Here is a 23,357-nt window from a genome sequence, read left to right on the forward strand (position 1 = left end):
TATTTTACTTCAGCTGACGTCAAAATGACGTCATTTTGATGTTAATGAGACATGGTTCCAGCGCAATAGCAATTTGCGGGACTTATACCTATGAATAGTTATACCTAATATTTATTTCAATGTTATACATGTTATTTTAATGTTATATATGTTATTTTAATGTCTTAATTTATTAAAGAAACTGCATTTGTCAATGTAAATAGATAAATTTATTTATATCAATAAACTATATTATATTCTTTTACAACTGTATATTTCAACATGTTTACTGTCCTTAATAAATATTGTATATACAAAATTAATACAAACATTGTATACCCAAAAAATCATCGAAAAATATACATTTTTAGCAAAAACATTATAAAATAGAGAGCATAACACAAAAAAAGTAAAAATCAAAAAAAATATACAAAAAATAAATAAGATTCTTAATAAAATCGTAAAAATTAAAGCATAATTTGTGATGGAAAAAATTATTGTAAACATAAATAATTATATCACTAAAAATTCTAGTTTTTTTTAATGGGACGGATGGACAAGTCTTTTCGTTGTTTTTTATCTAAATAAAAAGACCATATCAAAATTATTATAAATAAATATTATTCTTAAAATCTATACGTTACACATTTTGGAATGATAAAATATATTATTATCACAACATTGTACAAAAAATTCCAAAAAATATCAGATCTTGGTATTCAAGACTATGTATTTGTATATAGTTACATTTTATATAACAATATATAACGTTATTTAATATAACATTATTTTGTGATGTCAAATATCAAATAAATAAACACGTAATGGCAAATAAAGTAGGTATCTTACTTTGGTAAAAAAATATTTTCAGTGTTTATTTGTGCACATTTTTTCATGTAAAAAAATTAACAACAAATATTACTGTTGCCAAAACTCGATATTTTATATTTTTGTATTTAAATATACCGATTTTAATAAAAAATTACATAATCAGAAGTCTATCCAGATATTTTAGGTCGGTTTAAACTACGTTATTTCCTGTAATGACACACCGGGAATCGAATTCGGAACCCGAGGTCTACAAAATGACCTTCTTTTATGGAACGATATCAACTTCAAATATCGATTGAACTTCATTCGATTCAACAACATTCATTCAGGTACTCTAAATATAACAGGACCTTCTTTTTTGACAGCCTTCGTTTGTCAACTCTCAATTTTTTCAGCCAGATTTTTCGATTTTGTCGCCATTTTGATTATTTTTAAGCGCAGTTCGTAATCTTTGATTCCTCAATCCGTTTCTAAGAAAAAGACGCACGGACGGACGGACAACAAAGTGATCGTTGGGTCCCATTTCTATTAAGGTACGGAACTTTATGAAAAATAGTTTTTGGTTCCAAATTCTAAGATTGTTTTAATGATTCACCCTTTCAGGGTAACAGTAGTATATAGACCCGTTAAAAACAGGGTTATTGCCGAAAATCGGCCTATTTTTTTTTTAATATGTCAGTTTTTCGTCCAAAATTCAACTAAAAAGCCCATCAAACCTCCAAATCGGCTAATCTCCGGAAACAGACCCCTATAAATATGCAAAGCGTTATTAAAATCGAATCGCTAGCCAAACCCAATACGCTGTTCGAGAACCAACTATATCTGACTTTCTTTTTTGACAGTCTCCGTTTGTCAACTGGCAATTTTTTCGATTTTGTCGCCATGTTGATTATTTTTAAGCGCAGTTCGTAAATATTTGATTCCTCAATCCATTTCTGAGAAAAAGACGCACGGACGGACGGACAAGAAAGTGATCGTTGGGTTCCATTTCTACTAAGGTACGGAACTTTATGAAAAATAGTTTTTGGTCCCAAATTCTAAGATTGCCGAAGTTTTTGCCGAAAATCGGCCTAATTTTTTTTTAATATGTCAGGTTTTCGTCCAAAATTCAACTAAAAAGCCCATCAAACCTCCAAATCGGCTAATCTCCGGAAACAGACCCCTATAAATATGCAAAGCGTTATCAAAATCGAATCGCTAACCAAACCCAATACGCTGTTCGAGAACCAACTGTATCTGACTTTCTTTTTTGACAGTCTCCGTTTGTCAACTGTCAATTTTTTCGGCCACGATTCGAAATTTGACTGGACCGCTTGACATTGGCTGTCAAACCATTTGCGCGCGAAATTGTTGGAACTCTTCGCTTGTATGCATATTTCGATGTCGCCATTTTGGTTGTTTTTGAGCCCATTTCGGAAATCTTTATCGATGTTTATTGTTAAGGAACGTAGGTTATACGCTATATCTTGGCTGAATAGTAAATTATTTGAGCTGTCCCGCACGTATATATAAAAGTCTGCGACGTCGTCTGTAGTTGATACATACCAGAATGCGTATATTGCAGTTTGTGAACTGAAAAAATATAAAAAATTAAATCACGTCCTCCACTGCTTGAATATTGCCTACTGAGCAAGTACAATATTTATCATCATCATCATTAACCATCGCTGTCTTACTACTGAGTATGGATGAAAAAAATCTCTCAGAATGAGAAGAGTTTGGCCATAGTCTACCACGCTGGCCAAGTGCAGATTGGCAGACTTAACACACCTTTGAGAACACTATGGAGAACTCCCATGTCTCTAGGACCAGCGGTTTAGGCTGTGCATTGATATATATAAGTCAGTCAGTGGGTCCTGTCAGTCAGTCAGGACTTTGAATTTTATACTAGCTTATGCTCGCGACTTCGTTCGCGTGGACTACAAAATTTCAAAACCCTATTTCACCCCCTTAGGAGTTGAATTTTTAAAAATCCTTTCTTAGCGGATGCCTACGTCATAATAGCTATCTGCATGCCAAATTTCAGCCCGATCCGTCCAGTAGTTTGAGCTATGCGTTGATAGATCAGTCAGTCAGTCAGTCAGTCAGTCACCTTTTCCTTTTATATATATAGACTAGCTGACCCGGCGAACTTCGTACCGCCTAACAGTCGATTCTTTTTCAGGCAATTTTTAAAATTTTTCTCTCCGTAAGAACCATCCTCGTACTTTAAGGAATATTATAAAAAAAGAATTAGCGAAATCGGTCCAGCTGTTCTCGAGATTTGCGATCAGCAACACATTCATTCATTCATTTTTATAATATAGTTTTTGATTTATCGTGCAAAATGTCGATAAAATACGGTTGTATACGGAACCCTCAGTGCGCGAGTCTGACTCGTACTTGGCTGGTTTTTCGTTAGTGTAGTCGTTTCCTTTTACATTAGTTAGTGACATAAGACAATATATTTGGGAAGACGATGAAATCTCCCCAATGAATCACTTTCTCACTCGAATCATTACTCGTATGTTTCAAAACTTTGTTGCCCGAAGAAGAAGATATAGATTGAGAAAAAAATACTTACAATTGTATATCTCTAAACAAAACATCGGGTTCGGATGTAAAGTCAAATTCAGTGTTGCCATACGCCCGTATCTTGTCATTCAACTCAACATTGCTAGCGCACAATAATCTATCTTCATTTAATTCCAAAAAGTTCTCGTCTTCCAAAGAAGGCGGCTCGAAACAGACCAGGTTTTTGTATTTTTCGTCATTTTTCAAAATCGATTGTGGTATTTTGTGTAGATAGTGCTTTAGGGGGCGAGTGAAGCAGTCGCATTTCAGTTTGTTGTCTGAAAAAATAGGAATGAATCAAATAAATGAAGTGAAACAGAAATAAATTAAATAAATCAAGTCAATTATTATTTTAGCATTTAAACTACCGTGAGTGATTTCCATTCTAAATAATATCTGACCCCGTATGGGTTCGAAACTAGTCGGGCTAACGTCGACTACACACGTGAGTACAGCCGGGACAGATATTATTAAGAATCAATTATTATTATTTTATTTTGAAACAAAAGTGAATAAATTAGACCAAATATAAAAAAATGAAGTCAAATAGAAATAAATTAAATTAGATTAGATCATAGCTTGCAGCCTGGAAATACTTTTTGTCCTGGGAAAACCAGGAGCTCCCATATTTGAAAACCTGAACCATCAACGCGGACGAAGTTTATTTTTATTTTTATTCAGACACAAGTTAGCCCTTGACTACAATCTCACCTGGTGGTAAGTGATGATGCAGTCTAAGATGGAAGCGGGGTAAAGTAGTCAAGGTCATAAGCTAGGTTCATATACAAAAATAAATATTTGTCTGTCTGCTCGTAACTTATGTGTCCACGCGTCGTTCATCCAATTGATTAGAGACTTTGTACAATTGTTGTTAGCATTTGCGTGAAGGTTTCTGGCATAGTAACATCAACGTATATTACGCGTGTCAGATTGCAGGGCATGCCGGGTATTAGCTAGCATAGCCTCAATAGCTCAAAGGTTAAAGGAGCGGACTGGAATCCGAAAGATCGACGGTTCAAACCCTAACCATTGCACTTAAAATGTCTATCTACTCCTACCACAAGCTATACGCTTAGTTGGAGGGGAAAGGGGAATATTTTTTTAAATAAAAATGGCGAGCAAACGAGCAGGCGGGTCACCTGATGTTAAGTGATTACCGCCGTCCTTGAACATTTGCAGCACCAGAGGAATCACCAACGCATTGCCGGCCTTTCGGCAATTTGTTGGTCCGCCCCTTGAATAACCCCATGTTGTAATGTAGTGGGAACACCGCCAATGGGAGTTGGCTCCACAGTTTGCATGTGCGTGGAAGAAAGGATCTGGCACAACGGACGGTCAAAGTGCACCAGTGGTGTCTGACCCAGGTGGTAATTTTTTTTTTAAATACCTACTCTCAAAATACACCATCAAGTTCTTTTCTCGGATCTTCTTTACCAGCTGAGGATAGAAACTAGTCAGCAAGTTGTTCCTTAGGTCTAGAACTTTCAAATGGCTAGCGTTAGTCAAAGTCTCCACCGGCAGCTTTTCCAGTGTGTTGTTTTGTAGATATATCTCTGTTATGTTTTCAGGTAGGTTGAATTTTGTATCAGCTGTAAAAAAATAAGGTTTTAATCAGTACCCTTATTGTAAATGCGAAAGTGTGTTTGTTTGTTGGTTTGTTGGTTAGTCCTTCAATCACGTCGCAACGGTGGAACGGATTGACGTAATTTTTTGCATGGGTATCGATATAGACCAGCTAGTAAAGAATATAAAAATTAACATCATCATTTTAGCGTTTAAACTATCGTGAGTCCATTTCAAGGGTTAGGCTAACTACTGGACGGATCGGGCTGAAATTTGGCATGCAGATAGCTATTATGGCGTAGGCATTCGCTAAGAAAGGGTTTTTGAAAATTCAACCCCTAAGGGGTAAAATAGGGGTTTGAAATTTGTGAAGTCCACGCGGACGAAGTCGCGAGCATAAGCTAGTTTTAATATAAATAGATCAATGCTGAACAATACAATTCAATTATTATTCGACTTGGTTGGTTTTACTTCTGTATTTATCACCTAACCTCTTGTGCTATTTATTTTATACATTGAGATAAAAGTAAACACTAGGTTGTTAGCTTCTAATTATTATAGAAGCCTGTTTAGATGATTAGGATTCTTACTTTGAAATAATACAGCAGATGCTTTGCTTGATTTTTAATTACTTAGTATTTGGCCTTACCTGACAAATAATTGATAAATGATAACTTTCATTAGTAATCATTGGCTTTATCATCACTATTAAAGCCCACTGTTTAACACTATACAAAAATCTCACCCCACCACGTCCACCACGCTGGCCAAGTGCGGATTGGCAGACTTCACACACCTTTGAAAACAATATGGAGTACTCTCAGACATGCAGATTTCCTCACGATATATTCCTCCCGTTAAAGCAAGTGTTATTTAATTACTCAAAAATTAACATAGTTTTAAAAAAAGTTTTCATACTTACATGTTCTTGAAACTAAATCTTTTAGCTGGTTGTTTGATAAATCCAAAACTTCTAGTGACGTCAAATTGCCTAAAACATCTGAAATAGAAAATAAATCGAGTTTATTTTTGTAACTCACTATACAGTCAGTATTTTAACTAAATCGTGACTCAATTAAACTTTTCTGGACTGTATTTTACTTATATCATTTTAAATTGGTCAATATTAATTTTACGTCTATTTATTATGTTATATTTTATTCGCATAATATAAAACTCTATTATGTTTTCATTTAAATAAATAAAAGATCACTTACTGTTCCTAATATCATTAATGTAATTGTTAGATAAGTCCAATTTCTTCAACTTTTTCGCTCCAAAGGTTATGTCAAACGTAACTACGGGTATCTCATTGTAACTCAGATCCACTTCCATCAGTCTGTACGGTATCCATGGGTTGGCTGGAAACATCTTTCTTGAGAGAAATCCGAAATGATTATGACTTAGATTTACCTGAAATAAGTAAAAAAATTAAAATAAAACTACTGCAGCGCCACCTGTAACCGTAAAACATGTCTAAGAAACTTCTCTAAGATGATAACTATGTAATATAAAAATCGAATCAAATTGGTAGGATGTTTAAGGGGGGGAGAGGGTCGAGTCAAATCTCATCTAATCTTACGTTGGAGAGAGGGGGCGTCTCGGCAAATATCACGCAATTTTTTTTCTGATTGAAACAAAAAATATATATACTATTTTGGTCCATTTAATCCAGATTGTACATGCTTAAGATTTAATCTTAAGCGTAATCGTAACACGATTAAGATCATTCGCTAATTCGTTCGAAAGCAAATATTTTTTTCTTTTTACAATAGCAATCCAACGCGTTTACGTAAGAAACCCACATTTTGAAAAAGCTCACGTGAGATTGGAGTTTGGGGGAGGGGGGTTGAATAAAATCTCACGACATCTCACCGGGGGGGGGGGGGGAAGGACAGCAAATACAAAAAAACACCTCACGTAATTTATGGATGCCCCCTAGTTTAATTTTATAATAATAGGCCTAGCCGTTTAGAAAAACACATATTTACTGCTGTAACGAAGCGTTACATGAATTATTACTTATATTATTATTTTATCCTATCTATTATTATAAATCTTATTTTAAACGTAATTAAGTATATTTTTTTAATTAATTTGCATTCTTATTAAAAGTAGTTGTTGCGAAATGGCAATACCCATTTCCAAACGCTGTCTGTCAAAAGAAGCCTTTGAAAGAGGCCTTTGCACTTTTTCTCGGTTGAGAGCTCGCTCTGGTGGCGAGCCGAAGTTTTTGTCTATTTACATTGTTCCTTAATTTAAAATAAAATTGATTTTTCTTTAAAAATAAAACGTAATTAATCTAAAAGTGCTCCCGTAAAAGGGAGCTACGTTTGGATTTGAAAGCGAGGTTTGAATTTAAAGGCGGGTTTAAACCCTATCATCTAGTCAGCACCGTCGGGTACCCACGGCAACATCTGCTGACATCGAACTCCCGGCCTCACACCATCTACGAGGCCGTCAACACGGGACACGGGAGTACACATTACTGCCGCTAGGGCAAAGGCCGAAATCAACGTAACACCACGACCCTACAAATTTTGTGTGCCGACCTACGAGCTAAGCCGCGGTAGTTTTCTGTACCTACTATCATTTTTATATTATTAAAATTCTACCGTGTGCTATTTATGCCGTTTCATTTCTATCATTACAATCTTTTCATTTTTTTTAACACCCGGTACACTGGCGCCCAACGTGGGGCCAGTGTACCGGGGGGGTGCAGCGCCTTTTAGTAAAAGTAGTCTAAGAATCTGCGGTATAAGCTATGAAAAACCGCAATGAAATCGGTCGTGTAGTTTTTGAGAAAAATGGTAATTGATGTGCACTCAAATATACATACGACCTCCTACATCACAGTCATCTCTTTAAGCCCTCTCTTTCATTGGTTAAACTCAAAAATAAATGGTTAAAAGTTGCGAAAGAACCACTTTCAAAATAGAAGTAAATAAAATAAATAAAGTCAAACAAGACCGAATTATAAAATTAAATAATAAACATAATAAATTATTAAATGTTTCGTGAAAAGAAACAAGGGTGAATAAAATAAATGATTACAAATAGGAATAAATTAAATAATTATTTTCTTAAAACTAAAACGGGATGGTTAAAATAAAATCTTACCATTTCAAGTGAGAGACAATCATCCAAAAGTCCATTAGTTTTGTTGTCAATTTTGTCCAGACTATTGTATGATAAATCTAACCTCCTGCAAAAAAATTGCAATTCTAGATTTACAACATTCACCATCAGACTCAAAATTTACTCTAATTGGGTACTGACTGACTGATCTATCAACGCACAACTCAAACTATTATTTATTTATTGTTTATTATTAATTTATTTTGTCTGGTGGGAGGCTTCGGCCGTGGCTAGTTACCACCCTACCGGCAAAACCGTGCCGCCAAGCGATTTAGCGTTCCGGTACGATGCCGTGTAGAAACCAAAGGGGTATGGGTTGAATAAAAACTGCCATACCCCTTCCAGGTTAGCCCGCTATCATCTTAGACTGCATCATCACTTACCATCAGGTGAGATTGCAGTCAAGGGCTAAATTGTATCTGAATAAAAATAAAATAAAAAAAATTATTATTGTACGAATCGGGCTGTAATTTCACATGCATATAGCTGCTATTACGTAGACATCCGCTAAGAAAAGATTTTTGAAAATTCATCACCTAAGGGCGCTTGTGCACTTGTGATTTCACGGATCTGTCAAAAAATACGAATCGAATATACGTATTCGTATGACGACCACTTCGAAAAATCACGGATACGGACCGAATACGGATTAGTGCACAAAGGCCCTATGGGGGTTGTGACGGGGTAGGCCGTCACAGTGGCCCCACGTTGGGCGCCACTGTGACGGCCTACCCCGTCACAGTATTGCTCTATTATGTTATCCATAGTAGTACGTTGCGATTCGTTTAGATCACGGTAGGAACGTGCGGTGGAGGAGTTGATTAAAGGCAATTGATTCACGACCCTGGTCTTTTCTTCACTCTCCTCACTACCTGTGACGGCCTACCCCGTCACAGGGTAAAATTGGGGACGAAGTCGCGGGCATAAGTTAGTAAACAACAAACCTCAAAGCAACTAATCCCTTGAACACCTCGTTCTGTATGTGCGCAAGTCTGTTCCCTCGCAACGACAAATCTAGCAACTGCTGCATGCCGTCGAACGTCCTCTGGCCCAAGTCGACCAACTGGTTGTACGACAGATCCAGCTTGAAGGTCGTTGGTAGATTTCCAAAAGCAGATTTCGATAGAGATGTCAAATTGTTATGCTGGAAAGAGACAAAATACATTTTGACTAATTGTTCGACTCTTTTTTTTTTTATATACCATACAGTATGCGGCTGAAAGTAATGTACATCGACCTTTAGAAGGAGATGGCAAATTTGTAGAGCATCTGTCTCTGTCGTTGAGACCGACCGACTGAATAAATTAGACAAACTTACCTGTAAATATAAATATTGTAAGCTAGTCAAAGTGTTCAACGCTTCCCAGGGCGGTTTAGTCAACCCGTTGCTCGACAGGTCGAGCGACTGCAGCGTCAGTAGACTAGAGAACGCGTCGTGAGTCAACCGGTCTTCCAACATGTTGTGCGACAGGTTGAGTCGGAGTAACGCGTTCATACTCGGCCATGTACTTATTTTGATTTCACTTAGGTTGTTGTGCGCGAAATTTAGTTCTCTAAAACATAAATACTATTTAGTATCGATATTTTAGTGGATTTGTTGGCCTACAAATCTTCAATCAATCAAACCATTTATTTCCTAAAACATTTCATTTGACGACCTCCCTGGCGCAGTAGTGAGCGCTGTGGTCTTAATAGTGGGAGGTCCCGGGTTCGATTCCTGGCAGGGGTTTGGAATTTTATAATTTCTAAATTTCTGGTCTGGTCTGGTGGGAGGCTTCGGCCGTGGCTAGTTACCACCCTACCGGCAAAGCCGTGCCGCTTAGCGATTTAGCGTTCCGGTACGATGCCGTGTAGAAACCAAAGGGGTATGGGTTTAATAAAAACTGCCATATCCCTTCCAGGTTAGCCCGCTATCATCTTAGACTGCATCATCACTTACCACCAGGTGAGATTGCAGTCAAGGGCTAACTTGTATCTGAATAAATAAAATAAAATAAAAAAAGTTATGTTTGTTAGATCTAACAATTCTCTTAATTTAAAATCGCATTTCGATTCGAAAACTGATAGACATTGGGATTCCAAGGAATGGCGACCTCGCACGGGAAAGCGCAGTGGAAGACCTCCCACTAGGTGGAAAGACGACATCAACGAGTCGCAGGATGCCGGCGAAAGACCGTAACGTGTGGAAGTCCCCACAAAAGACCTATTTGCTTGTCCAGCAGTGGACATTTACAGGTTGACTATGATGATGATGATGACAATAATAATGATGATGATGATCATGATGATGATGATGATGAAAGCTTACCCCAAACTGATAGAGATCTGGAATATTCTATCCAAGCTGTTGAAGCTAACATCCAATAGTCTACAACTGGCCAACTTAGCGAGACTGCCCCTCGACACGTCGACCAACCTGTTGTGCGACAGATCCAGCTCTAGTACTGTGGGGATCGTACCGAAAGTCGACGGTTTGATGCGTTCGAGAGAATTGTAGCTTAGGTTTAGGAATCTGGAAAAAATGCAGTAAAATCTATATACATACTAGCTTATGCGCGCGACTTCGTCCGCGTGGACTACACAAATTTCAAACCCCTATTTCACCCTCTTAGGAGTTGAATTTTCAAAAATCCTTTCTTTGCGGATGCCTACGTCATAATAACTATCTGCATGCTAAATTTTAGCCTGATCCCTCCAGTAGTTTAAGCTGATAGATCAGTCAGTCAGTCAGTCACCTTTTCGTTTTATATATTTAGATAAAAGGAAAAGTTGACTGACTGACTGATCTATCAATGTACAGCTCAAACTACTGGACGGATCGGGCCGAAATTTGAAATGCAGATATATATAATAACGTAGACATCTGCTAAGAAAGGATTTTTGAAAGTTCAACGCCTAAGAGGATAAAATAGGGGATTGAAATTTCTGTAGTCAACGCGGACGAAGTCGCGAGCATAAACTAGTAAATAAATAAATAAATAAATAAAAGTTTACTCAGCTCACAAAAAATACAAGAAAAAAAATATAACCAAATGTTAAAAATTACAAAATTAAAAATGAAAATTTAGAATTCAAAAAGTAGCTTTTAAGTCTTAGTCAAAGTGCAAAAACATGATTTGTAATTAAATATCACTTGTTTTAACGAAAAAGGAAAACATCGGGAAGAAACCTGCATGGCTGAAAGTTATGCATGATGTTCTTAAAGGTGTGTGAAGTCCGTACTTGACCAGCGTGGTAGACTAAGACCTATAAGCACTTCTCATTCTGAGAGAAGCCTTGTGATTAGTAGTTGGCCGGAAATGATGATGATGAATTGCGAGTAAAAATTTAACTAAAAAAATAACAGGTAAAAATGAATAATAGTGTTATCGAAACTTACCTTAATGAGAATAGATTTTGGAACACAGCATTAAAAATCTCTGATAGATTATTGTGTGATATGTCTACAGTGTGAAGTTCGTACAGTTTAGGAAAGGCTGTTTTCGGGATGGTGGTAATACTGTTGTATGATGCGTTTAGTACTTTTATACCTGTCATGTTTTGGATTGGTATCTGGAATTGATATATACTTTTAAATTACCTGTCACACAAAACCCAATTGCTTCATCCATCCATACTAATATCTTCTAAATATATAGAAGGATAAGGTGACTGACTGACTGACTGATCTATCAACGCACAGCTCAAACTACTGGACGGATCGGGCTGACATTTGGCACGCAGATAGCTATTATAACGTCGGCAACCGCTAAGAAAGAGTTTTCGAAAATGCAACCCCTAAGGGGGTGAAATAGGGGTTTGAAATTTATGTAGTCCATGTGGACGAAGTTGCGAGCATAAGCTAGTCTAAATATATAAAAGGAAAAGGTGACTGACTGACTGACTGATCTATCAACGCACAGCTCAAACTACTGGGCGGATCGGGCTGAAATTTGGCATGCAGATAGCTATTATGACGTAGGCATCCGCTAAGAAATGATTATCGCGAACGAAGTCGCGAGCATAAGCTAGTTAGGATTATAAACAACACTTACCTGTCCCAAATCAGTGAACTCATTATAGGACACCTGAAATTCAGACGCATAAGTGTTTTCATCAAACGCTTTATTATTGATTTCCTTCAGTTTATTGTGGCTCAGATCCAACAGAGTCATGTTGTTACAGTTCTGGAAGGCCCCGGGTTCAATGTTTGACAATTCGTTGTGGGAAATGTTGACCACCGCTAAGTAGAGGTCTGTGAACGCTTGCTTGTCTATGAATGTTATATTGTTCTCCGCTAGGTTTATTAACTGTAAAAAAAAAGTTTTCGATAAGTTTCCTTAATCCATACTAGAGCCTCAATAGCTCAACGGGTAAAGGAGTGGACTGAAATCCGAAAGGTCGACGGTTCAAACTTCAAACCCCGCCCGTTGCACTAATGTCGTATCTACTCCTAGCACAAGCCTGACGCTTAGTTGGAGAGGAAAGAGGAATATCAGTCATTTAACATGGCTAATGGGGCCGATTCTCATGTACACAATCGTTAAAACTAAACTAATTTAAGAGGCCTAAATCTAGTGCTATCCTTTTTAGCAAGCAATATTATGAAAGGGATAGCAATAGATTTAGACGTGTTATTTTAGTTTAGTTTAGAGATTGTGTACAACAGAATTAGCCACAATATTCTTGTAAAAATTAAAAAAACTAATATTATAAATGCGAAAGTGTGTCTGTCTGTCTGCTAGCTTTTCACGCCCCGACAGTTCAACTGATTTTGATGAAATTTGGTACAGAGTAAATTAAACTCTCTCCGAACACATAACTCCGAAAAGTTAGAGGTGCGTGCCCGGGATCGAACCCCCGACCTCCGATTAGAAGGCGGACGTCCCAACCACTAAGCTGTCACAGCTTTGCTTAAGATTTGTTTTGATTGAGCCTGTAAAGCAATGATTGCATCTGAATAATTTAGGGGTTAGAACAGCAAGTTTCAGACACAGGCAAGTTTGAACAACATTGACAGGTAAGTTTGAATAACACTGACAGGTAATTTTGCATAATATTAACAGGTAAATTTTAATAATATTGACAGGTCGTTTTGCATAATATTGACGGGTAAGTTTAAATAATATTGACAGGTAAGTTTGGATAAATACGTTACCTCAGCATATTTGACAGCCTGGAACATCTGGTAGGAGACTTTGGTGATCTTGTTCCTGGCTAGATCCACCGTGCCTATCCTGGTCACCGCGGTGAATGTGCCTGTACCCACTTCTGAGATCTCGTTGTCTTGGAGGTAGAGACGTCTAGAAGTAGAAAAAAAAAATTTGCAAATCGGACATTTTAAAAAAACGGGCGCACAAACGTGTCTATCCTTTCGCAACTCGGAATCACTGCTCGACTCTCCTCCATATGTTACCAACGAACGTTACGGCGGGGAGACGACAGCTTAGAAAAGCTCATAGTGACGGGTAACACTGAGGGTAAAAGAGCGAGAGGCCGCTCACCAACTAGGTGGTCCGACCAGCTAAAGGAGTCCAGCAGGTGTGGATTTCATCACATTGTAAAAATGGCCACCGACAGAAGCCGATGGAAACAGATAAGCCATTCGAGGGCAGTTTGCCAGGACCACGATCTTCAGCAATGAAGGAACGACCGGAGAGAGAAAAAAAACCGGCCAAGTGCGAGTCAGGCTCGCGCAATGAGGGTTCCGTACGACAGTCGTATTTTTTCGACATTTTGCACGATAATTCAAAAACTATGATGCATAAAAATAAATAAAAATCTGTTTTAGAATGTACAGGTGAAGACCTTTCATATGATACCCCACTTGATATAGTCACTCACTTCGAAAGTTGAAAATACTAATTATTAGTTCATGACCACAATTTTCTTTTTTTTTTTGTGTGATCCAACCCTAAATTCACGGTTTTCAGATTTTTCCCCAAATGTCAGCTATATGATCTACCTACCTGCCAAATTTCATGATTGTAGGTCAACGGGAAGTACCCTGTAGGTTTCTTGACAGACAGACGGACAGACAGACAGACAGACAGACAACAAAGTGATCCTAGAAGGGTTCCGTTTTTTCTTTTGAGGTACGGAACCCTAAAAAACGGGCGAATTGAGAACCACCTCTTTTTTGGAAGTCGGTTAAAAAAGGATATTAATTAATCAAGTGGCGTTAATTGCAACACATATTTTTGTTGTCAATAGGTATATGGGACAACCCAAAAGGCATCAATTGATCTTACCTTAAAAACCTCATTCCTTTAAAACTGTTTGTGTCTAACTTTTTAATTTTATTATTATCCAAATGTACCACTTTTATTACTGTGTTTCTTGCGAACATACCCCTGAAAAAAAATGAAATTCTATATAAGTATATTATTTCGATTAATATAAAAATACGATTTTAATAAGGCCCTATTACACAATTATTATTATATGAACTTTTTTTTTTACACGGAATTAAAATGGTCTTCTTGAGTAACAAATAAGCGTTAAGTCACGCAATGCATGGCGTGACTTAAATGTGATACATTCATACAACAATGCATTTTTACACGGAATTAAAATGGTCTTCTTAAGCGTTACTTTACATGGTTAAGTCACGCAATATGTGTGGCTTAATTAGGCCATAAATACATGGTGCGACTTAGATGTAATAGTCTTGCAATTATACATTTTTGCTTTGTATAGAAATGAACTTAAGTCACGGATAAGGATAGTTTAAGTCACGCAGTGCTATATTGGTGCTTTACCTGGGTATGTCGGGTAGCAGGTTGTGACTTGCGTTGCACCAGCCTAGTTTAGTTAGATCACCAATATGGCTGCCGTCCAGTTTTGTGATGTTGTTATAACTGTAAAAAAAACGCAATCAGTACCCTTATATAAATATAAGTATAAATATAAATAAAAATAAATATAAATATAAATATAATATAAATATAATATAAATATAAATATAAATATAAATATAAATATAAATATAAATATAAATATAAATATAAATATAAATATAAATATAAATATAAATATAAATATAAATATAAATATAAATATAAATATAAATATAAATATAAATATAAATATAAATATAAATATAAATATAAATATAAATATAAATATATATTATAAATGCGAAAGTGTGTTTGTTTGTTGGTTTGTTGGTTTGTCCTTCAATCACGTCGCAATGGAGCACCGGATCAACGTGATTTTTTGTCATATGGGCCTTTGAAAGTAGTTTCGATAGCTGCAAAGTGCCGCTACTAGATGGCATTAACAGTCGCTTCAGTACTGAGTGAACATGCATATCACAAATTTCGTCACTGGCAACAAGCGACCCGTAGCTTATCAGTCAAAGCGTCGGGCGCGATCCCAGGAGATGCGGGTTCGATTCCTGCTGGTCCCCAATTTTTGAGATGTCTTACCTTAAATCTAATACCTCTGTGTCCCTTAGTCCTCGGAACTGATTACGTTTTAACGTCGCCAAGCGATTACCGTGGAGGTCTAGCTTTTTTAGCTTTTTGAGATTCTGAAATTAAAATAAAACATAACTTAGTAATTAAAGGAGCCTCAATAGCTCAACTGGTAAAGGAGTGGACTGAAAACCGAAAGGACGACGATTCAAACCCCGCCCGTTGCACTATTGTCGTACCTACTCCTAGCACAAGCTTGACGCTTAGTTGGAGAGGAAAGGGGAATATTAGTCATTTAACATGGCTAATATTCTTAAAAAAAAAAAAATTACGTTAAATGAAAATAATAACAAGTATCATTAAAAACAGTTATTAATTATAATCAACTTCCAATTGTATGATTTAGAAATTTTATATGGTAGAAATAACAACAATATTTCTCGTACGAACGTCGACGAACACGTGAGTAAAGCCGGGTATGAGATATTATATATAACTAGTTGATGTCCGCGACTTCGTCCGCGTAGATTTAGATTTTTAAAAATCCCGTGGGAACTCTTTGATTTTCCGGGATAAAAAGTAGCCTATGTCCTTCCCCGGGATGCAAGCTATCTCTGTACCAAATTTTGTCAAAATCGGTTGAACGGATGGCCCGTGAAAAGCTAGCAGATAGACAGACAGACAGACACAGACAGACGGACAGACACACTTTCGCATTTATAATATTAGTATGGATGGAAATCCCTCACGATAGTTTAAACGCTAAAACAATATTTCTGTATAATCCGCGACAGGTCGAGATAAAAGACCTCCCCGACAAAAGACGCCCTAAGCACGTCCTTAACGATCAAATCATGACCGACAATGCTTCCCTCCCTATCTCATAGGGCTACACAACTCAACCTTAAACCGTTATCCTAAGCTGTAGTCGAATCGAACCTCATAGGAGACGCCCTTAGGAAGATGTTACCGTTGCGGCGGTACAAGAAATCTCTGTTTAGAGATAAGCATTTCCGATGTAACTTAATTTATTTACTTTGTAACTACAATTTTTGGTACATCTATATATATAAAAGGAAAAGGTGACTGACTGACTGACTGACTGAATGACTGACTGACTGACTGACTGACTGATCTATCAACGCACAGCTCAATTTACTGGACCGATCGGGCTGAAATTTGGCATGCAGATAGCTATTATGACGTAGGCATCCGCTAAGAAAGGATTTTTGAAAATTCAACTCCTAAGGGGGTGAAATAGGGTTTTGAAATTTTGTAGTCCACGCGGACGAAGTCGCGAGCATAAGCTAGTGAATAATAAAAATAAAAATAAAAAATAAAGCGGAGATGTGAGCTGTCCCTCGCAAGCTGGCGACTGCGCGGAGTGGAGACGAGAAGAGATGTGTGCTGCGTGCAGTGCAACTCGACATCCGCCGCACGCAGCTGAGTTTCGCTCTAGCCAGCAGACATTTTATTTTTTTATTTTATTTTATTTATTAAATTAACTAACGGCTACTTACACTAATACATTTTAAAAAAAACTTAATTCTGAAAATATTACTTACTAAGTGCAGTCGCCAATTATAAGTTAATACAACATTTACAAACATATGTGACAAAATAAAAAACAAACATCAATAAGATTAAAGATAATACTTCCTACTCAAGACTTCCAATATGCAAACATCTCCACTCTAGCCAGCACGCTGCATCTCCGCACAGCTTCGGTGGAAAATATCTCTTCTCGTATCCGCTCCGCTCTGGTGGAGTCCAGGAGTTAGACTTATAAAAGTGGGTAGCACAGTAACTCACTTGAAAAGCCTCGACGGGAATGTCGGACAGCCGGCCATTGGCCAAGTGTAGCCTCTCTAGCCGACCAGTTGCCAAGCTACCCGCGAATATATCCTTGCTCAATGACGTCATACGGTGCCCGTCTATAGACAGGGTTGTTAGGTTGCCTAGAATCTAGAACAAAAACCACTATTGGCCCCAATTCTCTAGTCTCTCTATTTTATTTTATTTTTTATTCGTTATAGGCGCACGCTTGACCACGATCACACCTGATGGAAAGTGATGATATGGCCTAAGATGGGACGCGTTTGCCTAGAAGGTGCCTATTCATTCTTGTTTTGAAGATACCCGGATTATAATTGACAGGAAACACTGATCTAGGAAGAGTATTCCAGACCCTAGCCATGTGTATAAGGAATGATGACGCAAAGCGTTTCGTACGCGAAGATGGAATGTAGACGACATAGGGGTGAAAACTCGCCCGGTGTCTTGCGGTACGGTGGTAGAAAGGTGAGGGAGGGACAAGATCGAACAGCTCCTGCGCACACTCTCCGAAATATATCCTGTAAAACACCGATAGGCCGGCAACTTTTCGGCGGTGATCAAGACTTTGAAGCTTCCCCAAAAGTGGTGAATCTTCGCCTATAAGTCTCCTGGCTCGACTATCAACGGCGTCTAAAGCGGCTAGTTGGTATTTAGCAGAGCCATCGAAGAGATGACTGCAGTACTCCATGCACGACCGGACCTGGGCCTGATATAAGGTTACCAGTTGGTGCGACGTGAAGTACTGCTTGACTTTGTTGAGAATACCAAGTTTTTTGGCAGCAGTCTTGGCTTTAGCTTCGATAGCCCTTCCGAAGTTGATATTGGCTGAAATGTCGAGACCTAAGAGATCTCTAAACTAAATTTAAAGTATCTGCATCCTTTTCTTTTTACTAATGCTAAAAAAAGGAACGGAACATGACTTTCACATTTAAAGACTCTAAATTTTAGTGCACAATACAAATTTAAACGGTAGGTTCGCGAGTGCGTGCTAAAATCATGGGTTTTACCATCTAAAAATTAAACTTAGAAATGTCAAACTGCTTCTGTCCTTTTCATATTACAATAGTAAGAAGACGATGCGAATACTCTAAAATTAGGTTGTGCTTAGAATCGGTGCCAATGTGGCTGATTCTGTTGTACACAATCTCTAAACTAAACTAAACAGACACGTCTAAATCTATTGCTATCCCTTTCATAATGTTGCTTGCGGAAAAGGATAGCACTAGATTTAGACCTGTTAATTTAGTTTAGCTTAGAGATTGTGTACTAGAGAATCGGCCCAAATAGCACAATAAAATAGAATCGCGTGCGCGAACTGAGTCCCTGTGAAAAATGACCCCGGATGAGTTCGAAACTCGGGCTAACGTCGACTAAACACGTAAGGCTGCCTGTCCACTGGTGCGGAGCGGAGCGGAGATGTGTATAGTTGACCAATCAGAATTTTATCACATGACTGAATAAAATTATCACGGTATTTAGCGACAATCTGATTGGTTTGCTCAACACATCTCCGCTCCGCTCCGCACCAGTGGACAGTCAGCTTAAAACCGGAGAGTGATATATCTATATCTAAATATATAAAAGGAAAAGGTGACTGACTGATCTATCAACGCACAGCTCAAACTACTGGACGGATCGGGCTGAAATTTGGCATGCAGATAGCTATTACGACGTAGGCATCCGCTAAGAAAGGATTTTTGAAAATTCAACCCCTAAGGGGGTGAAAGAGGGGGTTGAAATTTGTGTAGTCCACGCGGACGAAATCGCGAGCATAAGCTAGTTTAGGTGTAATGACAAGTCTCTTTTGGCGCGTGGCGAAAATTAGAACTAACGTTGGCGTCAAATTTGTTCTTGTTTCATGTTGATCCAGCGGCTCCCTGCGACTCGTCTGATGTCGTCTGTCGCGTCCGTCGCGTTTGCCTAGAAGGTGCCTATTCACTCTACTGCTGTCGCGTTGCTGTCGCTATGCAACGTTTTACGTGATCACCCCGCCGTGCTCTGTAGTGAACCGGCGATGGGTTAATCATGATGATGATGATGATGATGAAAAATGTATACCTTGAAAGCCTTCTTGGGGAACTCATCGATCCTAGTGTTGTACATGTATATTTCCTCTAAGGTCCTGTTCACACCGAAGAACGCGTATTCGTCTATCGACTTTATCGGCGTGTCTACAATGTGAAGCGTCCTTACTGTCGATCTGTGGAGGAGTGGGCCGAATAAATTCGCTGAAAAAAGAGAAAAAGAATATTTTAGAACTAGTTTATGCCCGTGACTTCGTCCGCGTGGACTACACAAATTTCAAACCCCTATTTCACCACCTTAGACGTTGAATTTTCAAAAATCTTTTCTTAGCGTATGTCTACGTTATAATAGCTATCTGCATGCTAAATTCCAGCCCGATCCGTCCAGTAGTTTGAGCTGTGCGTTGATAGATCAGTCAGTCAGTCAGGCACCTTTTCTTTTTATATATTTAGATATACAGGGTTACTGGTAACTTGACGTATTTCTTGCAGGACATGATAGGAGAGCAACAAAATGCAACAAATTTTGTCCTATACATGTATGGGCGGAAGTCGATAGCCTTCAAGATTAACGTTTTTTCATGAATCACCCAGAATTTAAGATTTAAGTCCAAAATAAAACAAAACTGTCATAGATTGCCATGCCTCGGTTTATAAGAAAATGCTAAAAATGCTAAAATTCTTAAACGTGAGCGTAGCAAGTGTGAATTTTTTCATGCGCAAAGCGTCTGTCACTCTGACGCACACGCAAGGAAATAACAACGCATTGTTCGTCTCTCTCTAACAATGTTGGTTAGAGAGAGAGACAACAATGCGAAATGAAATTACTCACATATTTTACATTCCTCAATGAGCAGCCTCTCTATGGGCAGTCCCATACCGGCGATGTTCCCTAAACCCACGCTCATAACCGCGAGCCCAGTGTTAGAGCAGCGCACATAAAGACCTGCGTCTGTCCCTTTCTCGCACACGCAGGGAAACAACAACGCATTGTCCGTCTCTTTCGGACACGGGTAAGCAGGGCCCGGTGGGATGTACTCTGTGTTCAAATGCGGGAGGAATGTTGCCAGCACGAAAAATGTCAATGTATATGTTGCCATCTTGTGATCTGAAAAATAAATCAGTACCCTTATTATATATTGGCTGATGCCCGGGACTTCGTACGCGTGGATTAAGGTTTTTAAAAATCCCGTGGGAAATCCTTGATTTGCCGGGATAAAAAGTAGCCTATGTCACTCTCCAGGTCGCTTGCTATATCCATGCAAAAAATCATGTCAATCAGTTGCTCCGTTGCGACTTGATTGAAGGACAAACCAATAAACAAACACACTTTCGCATTTATAATAGGAGTACTGATGCAAAAGTGTGTTTGTTTGTTGGTTTGTCCTTCAATCACGTCGCGAGTGTGCAACGGATTGACATAATTTTTTTGCATGGGTATAAAGACCTGGAGAGTGACATACGCTACTTTTTATCCCGGGAAATCAAAGAATTCCCACGGGATTTTTAAAAAACCTAATTCCACGCGGACGAAGTCGCGAATATATAAGAGTGATAGGGTCCAAAACCGTATTGTTTAAAAGTTAAAACGCACGTAACTCCGAAAAGTTAGTGGTAAGTTCCCGCCCGGGTTCGAACCCGGACCCCGGACTATCTAGGCAACCGGCGCCTTAACCACTAGGTTATCAGCGCTCTAGGGTTTTACCTAAGTAAATATTGAATATTATGTAATAATATGTATACAAAAGGCAGGGAAAGCCCAATTAACTTAGGGGTTTCCCCAAGTGACGAATCTTATCTTAGCACATATTGTTTTTATTTTTAATTTTTTTTCTTATTCTTATCTTAGCAGATATTATTTTTATTTTTTACTAGCTGAGCCCGCGACTTCGTCCGCGTGGATTTACATTTTTCAATTCCCGCGGGAACTCTTTGATTTTCCCGGATAAAGTAGCCTATATGTTAATCCATGGTATAATCTATCTCCATTCCAAATTCCATCCAAATCCGCTCAGCCGTTCAAATCAAATCCAAACATCCACACTTTCACATTTATAATATTACTAGATGATGCCCGCGACTTCGTCCGCGTGGATTTAGGTTTTTAAAAATCCCGTAGGTGCTCTTTAATTTTACGGGATAAAAAGTAGACTGTCTTTCCCCGGGATGCAAGCTATCTCTGTACCAAATTTCGTCAAAATCGAATCAACGGATGGGCCGTGAAAGGCTAGCAGACAAACAGACAGACACACTTTCGCATTTATAATATTAGTATGGCAGTACGGATGTAGTTTATATACTAAGTACCTAAATAAAAGTGTTTAGGTACTGTACAACTTATACAAATTTAGCACAATCTATAAATTCTAAAAATTTCTAAAAAAGCTGTGATAGCCTAGTGGTTAGGACGTCCGCCTTCTAATCCGAGGTCGGGGGTTCGATCCCGGGCACGCACCTCTAACTTTTCGGGAGTTATGTGCGTTTTAAGTAATTAAATAACACTTGCTTTAACAGTGAAGGAAAACATCGTGAGGAAACCTGCATGCCTGAGAGTTCTCCATAATGTTCTCAAGGGTGTGTGAAGTCTACCAATCCGCACATGGCCAGTGTGGTAGACTATGGCCAAAACCCTTCTCACTCTGAGAGGAGACCCGTGATCTGAGATGATGATAAATTATTCTTACTACATATAAGGTAAAAACACAGTGATAACACAATAATTATATTGCAGTGTAGATAATAATGGTTAGTTGTTAGTTAGTTAAAAGTGTTGCATCATATGGATTGTTTTGATTTCATTTCAAAACAATCTCTCAGACACATTAAAGTACTATCACGGGCTTTTTTATATCTTTTTTTAGGGTCTGTACCTCAAAAGGAAAAACGGAACCCTTATAGGATCACTTTTTTGTTGTCTGTCTGTCTGTCTGTTTGTCTGTTTGTCTGGCCGTCTGTCTGTGTATCTGTCTGTCGGTCTGTCAAGAAACCTACAGGGTACTTCCCATTGACCTAGAATCATGAAATGACTCACACTTATACACAAATATTTGAAAAGAGCAACCTCTGAGTTTCTTGCTGGTTCTTCTCGGTAGGAAAGGCATTCCGAACCAGTGGTAGATGCATCCGACTATTCGAAAGTACTTGTAAAAGTTTATTTGAATAAAAAAAAATGTATTTATTTATTTACTTGACCAATTTTTTTATAGAGAAATTTACCATTTCATATTTTTGTAGGTACGACGTATCAACGCAAACCTTTGCACAAGGCTATAACCAACTTCTAGGAAGTGTGATTAAATTAAAAATAATAACTTCTGTAACACTCACAAAGTAGCTTTACAACATTACAAGGCCAAATACTAATCTGAGGGTCAGAGAAACTAGTTCTGATATTATTCAACTAAAGAATTGCTTAGTGATTGCTAATTAAACTAGCGACTAATTACAACTTTCCTTGAAAAACACAGTCGTTTAATAATGCTTTATTATTATTTATTACTACATTCTTGGATAACTTTACAAAGTTATATATTTTACTACGAAACTCAGAACTTGCCAAGTTATGACTCAAAGACTTTCACTTCGAAATAAACGACGAAAAAGAACTCACCTGCATATAATGAATTTTGAAACAGCAAACTGAGATACTAGTCTATCTGTTTTTAATAAGATTTTTATTATAACATAACAATTGCGAGTTAAAATACGCAATGTTATTTTTATGTAGCTGCAACGCAGCCCACTCCACAGAAGGGAAAACGGAACTGTCAAATTCAATTGAAATATTTAAAAGGAAAGGAAAGGAAAACTTCAAAATGTTTTTTTTGTTTAAAATGGCTCCGACATCGGGTCTTTTAGTTTCAGGCTAATAGTACGGTCATTACAATGCTACCGAACTAAAATGTTTTATTTAATGCAACTCTAAAATTAATACCAGTGCTGACTGCTGTAGTTACAAGGTAAAAAAAGGTTGATATACCTAGATGGATTTTAGCAATTTCCTAGTTTGTTTCAGTTTCATCTAACTAGTTTACTG

General features: G+C 37.9%; 1 protein-coding gene across 1 annotated transcript; it reads right to left on the bottom strand.

Annotated features, from left to right (window-relative positions):
* Nucleotides 1-219: 219 nt before the first annotated feature.
* conv (convoluted) lies at nucleotides 220-23,078 on the bottom strand. Its single transcript, XM_034982597.2, has 19 exons — nucleotides 22,932-23,078; nucleotides 20,154-20,429; nucleotides 19,356-19,525; nucleotides 17,274-17,426; nucleotides 15,474-15,577; nucleotides 14,805-14,903; nucleotides 14,295-14,396; nucleotides 13,202-13,346; nucleotides 12,099-12,353; nucleotides 11,444-11,616; nucleotides 10,373-10,576; nucleotides 9,383-9,617; nucleotides 9,009-9,208; nucleotides 8,047-8,131; nucleotides 6,144-6,339; nucleotides 5,849-5,926; nucleotides 4,755-4,952; nucleotides 3,374-3,641; nucleotides 220-2,382 (listed from the first exon to the last, which is right to left on the bottom strand). Exons 2-19 carry the CDS (start codon nucleotides 20,419-20,421, stop codon nucleotides 1,935-1,937), a joined length of 3,381 nt encoding a protein of 1,126 aa, XP_034838488.1. The 5' UTR covers nucleotides 20,422-20,429; nucleotides 22,932-23,078; the 3' UTR covers nucleotides 220-1,934.
* Between the last annotated feature and the right edge of the window lie 279 nt (nucleotides 23,079-23,357).

This window comes from Maniola hyperantus, chromosome 27 (genome assembly GCF_902806685.2).
Source record: "Maniola hyperantus chromosome 27, iAphHyp1.2, whole genome shotgun sequence".
NCBI lineage: Eukaryota > Metazoa > Arthropoda > Insecta > Lepidoptera > Nymphalidae > Maniola > Maniola hyperantus.

What these genes read in the sequence shown, in the direction of transcription:
- conv (XM_034982597.2), bottom strand. Translation starts at nt 20,421, where the DNA reads ATGGCAACATATACATTGACATTTTTCGTGCTGGCAACATTCCTCCCG. An exon ending in TTCCCGTCGAGGCTTTTCAA is followed by an intron (nt 15,578 to 17,273) that starts GTGAGTTACTGT and finishes TTTTAATTTCAG; the next exon opens with AATCTCAAAAAGCTAAAAAA. An exon ending in CAGATCTCTATCAGTTTGGG is followed by an intron (nt 9,618 to 10,372) that starts GTAAGCTTTCAT and finishes TTTATGTTTTAG; the next exon opens with AGAACTAAATTTCGCGCACA.